Source organism: Centroberyx gerrardi, chromosome 5 (assembly GCF_048128805.1).
Source record: "Centroberyx gerrardi isolate f3 chromosome 5, fCenGer3.hap1.cur.20231027, whole genome shotgun sequence".
In the NCBI taxonomy this organism is placed as follows: domain Eukaryota; kingdom Metazoa; phylum Chordata; class Actinopteri; order Beryciformes; family Berycidae; genus Centroberyx; species Centroberyx gerrardi.
Genome location: NC_136001.1, coordinates 23993417 through 24000916, shown reverse-complemented (window position 1 = coordinate 24000916; position 7500 = coordinate 23993417). Strand labels below are relative to the sequence as shown.

The 7500-nt window shown below is 43.7% G+C and overlaps 1 protein-coding gene across 1 annotated transcript in view; it reads left to right on the top strand.

Moving 5' to 3' along the window:
* LOC139907931 (calmodulin-binding transcription activator 1-like) overlaps positions 1-7500 on the top strand; it is a 49959-nt gene that overhangs the window by 4114 nt on the left and 38345 nt on the right. The window contains exon 3 of the mRNA XM_071894457.2: positions 2498-2601. Coding sequence (XP_071750558.1) covers positions 2498-2601 — 104 coding nt within the window. The remainder of the gene's footprint in view (positions 1-2497; positions 2602-7500) is intronic.

Below are 7500 nucleotides of genomic sequence, written 5' to 3'. Positions count from 1 at the left end.
GAAAATGTGAAAATTTCCCCTGACGCCTCCTAATATCAGTAGGGGGAGAGTTAAGAGTTGCATTTGGAGCGTTTTTCTCGCTCTTTACTGAGGAGAGTTTTATAATTAACTGACAGCCATCTCACAAGGGCATTGGCTTGTTTCTGTGTTAAATATGGAGATGACAGTTTTATGAGGTAAAATATTCATCAGTTGGAGGCCGCTCTTCTGTGTGATTCCAGACTAAATTGTGGCATTTGATAGGCTACTCAAAGCAATGTTTCACTTTGGTCGAACATTTTTGCTTTTTAGCATGCAAACCTCCATATGACTTCATGAGCCATCAATTCCACATTAGCATTCAGGTTTTTTTCTCTACCACTCTTTTGGACTATCTTGACTAGACTACGTTTTCAAAATGAAAGCAAGTGAGTGAGTGATGTCCCTGCATAAGCCTGGGACAGCCAATATTGCTGTTGATGGCTGACTGCTGATGGACTCACATGGAGCAATACAAGTGGAGAAATTGAAAATTTCAAATGCTAATATAAAGGGGAATAACACTGAATTTCCGTATTTAGATGTGTTTTTCTTGTGTCCCGGGACGGTTCATTTTCCTGCATTTGTTTTCCCCCACCCCCTAACCTGTGATGTCACATCGCTGTACAGCTCCATTGAGAGTCATTTGGGACAGATGGAAAAGATGACTGCGACAGTACCCGGGGTGATTTTGGTTTTTTGTAATAAGGATGCATTTTCTGGTTCAGCATTGTTGGAAATACTTTAACATACAACTCCTTGGGGTGTAAAAGCTCATCAACATTCAATAAAGTTGGTCTCCCAGTCCTTGTCAGCGGGGCAATGGGAGAGAGTAAGATAGGCTAAGATGATGGAATAATACCAAGGTGTGCTTTTAGAAGGATTCCAGTACCAAGGTCACCGGTAAAAACGCCACGGCGGGACAAATACTGTGATGTGTGCTCTTTGATCGCCACTGTGTGTGTGTGTGTGCCTGTGTGCATATGTGCGGTACGAGTGCATGTGTGTGTGTGTGCACGCGGGTGTTTGTGTATGTGCCTGTGTGTGCGCGACGGGCTTGTTTGATGTGGTGGTTCTGGTACATTTCAAAGGCAAGGCTCTGATGAGAATCCTTCAGAACAGCGGGGGGAGGGGAGGGGGGTTATAGCCAGGAGGGGTGGGGTTTAAACACTGATTGGCATTCATAGCAGAGAGGCTGGAGTGCTGCTAAAAAAGAAATTAGGCTTTAACTAAGCTGCACCATTCAGCTGTTTAACTAAGCTGCTGCACCGTTCAGCTGTTTGAAATTCTGTCTTCTCAGGCCTTCTATTAATAAATGCATAATTGATTAGGGGGGAGCATACGTGCCTGAACACACTTTTTACTGACACACACACACACACACACACTCTTTCACACACCTACATGCTCACAAGCGCGCACACACACATACACCCATACAAACACTCTTGCACCGCTATAATACTTTTCTCTCTTCATGTCTCTTTGTGTTACCTTGCTCTATCCCTCGTCCTTGTGATCTCTTACTTTCAAAATCTTCTTTCTCTCCCTCTGTCTAATTTTCTCTTTTCCTGTCTCTCTCTGTGTCATTGTCTCCCTGCCTCTCTCTGTCTCCCTCTCTCTGACCCCCCCCGCGCTCTCCCTCCTGCTCTCTCTCTCTATCTCTCTCTCTCTCTCTGTCGTCTGCCCTCAGGTACAGTATAATTCCTATCTTCCCAGGGGAGTCATGAGTGGACGCCCTCTACTCAAATGCTTATCAATAACCTTTGAGAGCTCTCTCTCTTTTACTTCTGAGCGGCACACCCGTTGGGCACACACTCACAAACACAGGCACACACACACACACACACACATGTGCACACACACATACACACACAGGCACACACACAGGTACACAGACACACACTCTGGTGTGTTTGCAGATTGGCTTTAACCTTACAGTTCTCTTCCTCACTGATAAAGGGGAAATATCAAACGTCATAGGTCTATAACCTGCTTTCTTTCTTCTGCTTCATTGATTAGGTGTGATGTGCCTCAAAGCTCAATTCTTGGGCTGATACTATTTATATAATACACTTGGTCTTATTCTTTGTCGGCATAACATCTCTTTTCACTGCTATGCCAGAAGTTCTCAACTGTATCTTTCTGTTAAACCAGAAAAATCCCAATAAGTTGGTGGTATTACACGGCTCTCTAGCTTATATCAAAGACTGGAAGGGCCAAAAATTTCTTTCAACTAAATTCAGAGAAAACGGAGGTCCTTCTTAATAGGCCTGAACACACCTCTATACGAATTCAGTTGTCTCCTGGCCCTTTAACTCTGCATCAAATCTTTTTAAAATTGCTATATAATTAAAGTTTATTACTATTTTCGTTTTTACAATTCTCAGAGATGCTGCTTTTTGGTATTCTTGTTTCTCTCCTCCTCCTCCTTATCCCTCATTTATCCACCTTTATCTTCTCTCCTGCTCCTCTCCAGATGAGCCCGGCCAGTTGAAGATCTACCTTCCTAAGAAGCTGCTGGAGTGTCTACCCAAATGTTCCTCTCTGCCCAAGGAGCGCCATCGCTGGAACACCAACGAGGTGAGAATGAGATACGCTCAAGAGGGGAATATTGGTGACAGTGAGCTGAACTCGGTGTTGTTTTCTGGTGACTCATCTGTAGCTAATGTCACATCGAGAGATGAACAGGAGGTAAACAAACACAATGACAGAATTTTATTATGGGTCTTTAAAACGATGACACTATAGCAAAGAAAAAACAGCTTAAGCTCACAGCCCAAATCCTTCTACCACTGACTGTACATTCCGCTTGGCATTTTGCTCCCTGCTTGGCTTCATAATCCAAACAACTCTGGGTTAAGGACTTGGATTTAGGGGCTCTTGGGTATAAAACTAGGAGAGAGAGGCTGAGAAACAAGGAATGGAAGTACAGATTAAATGTTTTCACCGCTGGGTGTTACTTGGTGCAAAAAAACCTACGGTCAGTAAGATAAAGACTGCTATCTGAAGCTCACATAGTTGCTATGCAACCATAGCAAGCCCATTAAAAGTGTGGCACATTTCTGCTCAAAGTTGCTTTTTTTCCAGCCCCTGTGTTTTGTGTGAAAATGATGCTCCAGTTCCCGTGCGTAATGTTATCCTCAAAAATAAGTCCAATAATTCTGTCCATTGTGAAAAAAAATGGAAAGATGTCAGTGAGGCAGAAACAACAAAAGCAGTGACCATGCACTCAAAGGATTAGATCATAAAAACAAGTTATGAGTTATAGTAACTCGGGGGCTTTTCTCACTGCACTTCACCCAGGGTTAACTGCATTATAGAACTTTTAGTCACCCTTGGCTGACAAAGGTTTCACTCAAACACATGGCTAACTCCCATTAATAGAGGACTAACTTCGCCCCGCTCTGGGCCAACGTTAACCTCATATTTGCAGGGTTAACAATAGATACTGTATCTTGAATTTTGCCGCCAGCTAACTGATGCAGTGCAGAATGGGGCCCTGGGATTAGCCCTGGGACAACTCTTAAAGGATAAGGCTGGTGTTTTTTAATGCATTGCTTACCGTCAACAAATCCTATGAAAATAACAAAATCAGCAATGATTTTGTTTTGCCAACAAGTCTCGTCCATGTAGCCGGTGCCCAATGAAGCTATGTCCCAGCAGCCATAGAACTCCATTGTATTAAAAAAACGATTAAAAACACGTCAAAGAGCCATGCTGTTGCTCTGGGCAACATATTTCATCATCACGATGCACCGGGCCAGCCGACTTTTTCCTCAAACAACTTAATAAGCCGGCTGTAAACACTTTGCGATCTCAGGAAAGTAGTTCCGTAGCACCGAAAATAGTCCCCGGCGTAATGAAGAATTTGTTCCCATTTGAATTTGATTTGGTAATAACTACAACAGTCTTTTCATGGTAACAGTTAGCGATTTTAAAGATTGAAACTATGTCTTTGTGAGCTGTATTTCAAGGTTTTATCTTACAATTGGAGCCAATGACTTCTGGGTTGACGGCTAAAAACGGTACGTGGGAAGTCAGAAAGTAGCGGGAGTAGAGAAAACGCATTGTTGATTTTGTTATTTTCATAGGATTTGTTGAGGGTAAGCAATGCATTAAAAAACACCGGCCTTATCCTTTAACTCAAGGCCAAAGATAACCCTGAGCTAAATATGTTGGGTGTGAAAAGCTTTTCAGAGTTGGACGTTGTTCCAGGCTAAAGCTGTTAGCTTAGGGAAGTGTTTGATGGGTGAAAATGGATGCAGACATTTGTCGTCAATAGCTCCTTGTTTATGCAACGCACAGCTCTCCACTGGTGGTTAGTTCCATCCGTTGTGATGTGGTCGGCCTCTGCTGAGACATTTTCTCTATGTGCAGGCTGTGCACTCCATTATGGATGTGTGTTTGTGTGTTTGTGTTATTGATTACCAAGTCCAGCATTATTATGCAATGCAAAGCTGATTTGGCCTGTGGTTTTTCTCTCAGGAAAGTCATTACATTTTTCATGCAATCCATCTCAATGAAGGTCATACTGGGAGTTAAGCACGGCGCCTACTGAACAGTGTGCTCACATGAATAGGCAGTGTGTGTATGTGTGTGTCTGTGTGCGTGTGTGTGTGTGTGTGTGTGTGTGTGTGTGTGGTTCAGAACAACGTGATCACTGTTGGTTAGGGACTTTGTGTTGAAGGCACAGGGACTACGGAGCACTTTGTCTCTGCCCCCTCTCTCTTTCTCTCTCTCCCTCAGTCTCCCTTCCAACTCACCATCTACTCCTCTCTATCTTTATCTTTCATTTTCCTTTATTTCCCCCCCTGTCTCGGTCTCTCTCTCCATGGTTCTCTCTCTCTGATGAGGAGGTGCAGGCTCAGTTCAGGGGGAGGTTGGGTGTCCCTGAGCGGATTCCTTCAAAGCTCCTCTTCCACCCAGGCATAAAGTTTCCTGCATACTTAAACACTCCATTGTGTCTGCTGCTCCTCTTGCTTGCTGCTTTCAGAGGAGGAGCAGTGTGTACGCTCGCTTGTGTGTCTGAGCTTGTGCATGTATGTATTTATGTGTGTGTGTGTGTGTGTGTGTGTGTTTCTGCTAGCGATGCGCACAACTCCAGATTATTGCAGTCGATTATTTTGTAGCTGCAGCAACAGAAAAATCGATTTTTCGGTGTTTGTCGATTTTTATCAGTCTGTATTGCAGACATTGCAAAGAAGTATAGTAGTTTTCATCAGCAGCATATTGAAAACTGAAATCATCACAGGTCATTGAATTTTATACACATGTAGGGTTTATTTGTGCAATATAGTTTGTAGTTTAATACAATGTTATACATTGGATTTCCAGAATAATCAGTTTGCAAAATGTGAGAATAAGATTAAAAAGAGAGTTTGAAAAAAGACAAGTCAGCTGTCAAATGTGAAGGTCACATATCTATTTATTCAGTCACATCCTCTCTATGTGTGTGTGTGTATGTGTGTGTGTGTGTGTGTGTGTGTGTGTGTGTGTGTGTGTGTGTGTGTGTGTGTGTGTGTGTATGTGTGTGTTTTAAATTACAAAATTGTTCTGGTCTAAATGTTGTTCATAAAGTGTGATGATGACTTATCGACAAAACCCTGTGTTGGAAACGCCCAGTGATTACTGGGAGTGTACGCACACTTGTGTGTGTGTGTGTGTGTATGTTTGTGTTTGTGTATCACAGAGATGTAGAAAGCCATACACTTCTGCATGTGGAACTAAAGAATCGGTTTTGAGTTTCCTCATCCTCAGTGTTTGGGTGTTGGGTTTCTGCGTGCTGTTAATGTATGTCTGTGTTTAGCAGTTGGATTATGCTGTGTGTGTGAGTCTGTGTGTGTGTGTGTGTGTGACAGAGAGAGAGAGAGAGAGAGAGAAAAAAGAGAGAGTGTGAGAGATAGTGAGATTACTGTTCTGTTTGGATAAGGATGGCTCTGATTAAGTCAGACTTAATCCTTCCAAGTCTTCATCTGATATGTCCTTATTCTCACCCTTTTGTTGTGTGTGCCAGTGTGTGTGTGTGTGTGTGTGTGTGTGTGTGTGCGTGCGCGTTTGTTTTCCTGCACGTGTGCGTGGTTGCATATGATCCTCTGATCTCTGTTTTGTCACGCACGGTTCCCCCCCCCCCGACACCTTGGCCTCCCACGAGCACTGAACTGTGACCCCATGCATTTTCACCCCGTCCACTCCTCCTTCTCTCTGTCCTTTCCTCTCTTCCTTTCCTTCCCTCCCTCTCTATCTCTCTCTCTCTCCCCCTCACTCTCTCTGTTGTGTATCCACTGATGTGTGAAATTATTCTGGGATGGAGGGATGGATTCCTCCCTGAAGGGCTGAGCGGAGGTGTGAGCCTTTTGTTCAATAATAGATTGGGGGTGTATGTGTATCTGTCCATAGTAATAGGCTATAGACTACTTTTAGATAACAAACACACTCAAGTGGACAGACTGATGCTAGAACCTGTTTTGTCCAAACCCATCGGGAATGGGTTATTGTTGTGGTTGAGCAAAAATGCGGGGGCTCTCAAACTTTTTCATCTGAAGAAAAAGAGAAGTTTAGCCTCTTGTCCTGGGACCCACGCTCATGAAAAGATATTATTACTCTTGTCATGTGGGGACCCCTGACTTCCTGACTCATAGTTTCAGAAACCAGACTGAGCTGAGTATTGAAATTCCCAGCCGAACCTTAAATTCAAACTATGAAACGTGCATGCACACGCCATGTGAATGCGCACTTCTTTGCACGATCTAATGTGCAGTTTAAAGGCTTCTCGCAGTGGGGGACTTTAGAACAGCCCCCCACCATGTTTCAAATGATGCAACTGTCAAACGGCTTGGTACAGACTTCAATACATCACACAGAAGACAGCCTTCTGTTCCACTACGCTTCTGCATGCGAGTCTGCGCCACATGTCGCTCAGCCGAACAGGCACAGTGCAAGTGTGAGGTTCAGACATGATTTTGGTATCTATGATTTGCAATGATATGATATGAAACATGTGGTGTTGTATTGCAGAATTGCAGTGTGATAGAGTGATAGCGCTATAGTGCGCAGGCAGCCGTCTACTTGACAGTTCGCACACGCTCATATCTAGTTGTGCCGCTGCATGATATTAACATGATTGCTTGAATGAGCAGCACATCAAAAAGGATGTACATTTTAGGCCACTGCCCCATCTGCCTCCCTTGAGTGTGTGTGTGTGTGTGTGTGTGTGTGTGTGTGTGTATCGAGGGGAGGTGTTTCCATGGTAACAGATTGGGAGGGTGTGTGTCTGTGTGTGTGTTAGCATGTCCATACTAATGGATATGATCGATCTTCCATATGTGACACAAAGGCACTTCATGATTGTGCATCGAAGGTGATGAGAGAGATGTGACATACTCAGTACGTCTGCCTGGAATGTCAAACATGGATGGCAGAAAAAAACACTTTCGTAAAGCTCTAAATCTCAGGTACAGGTGTCGGAAACACACTCACACA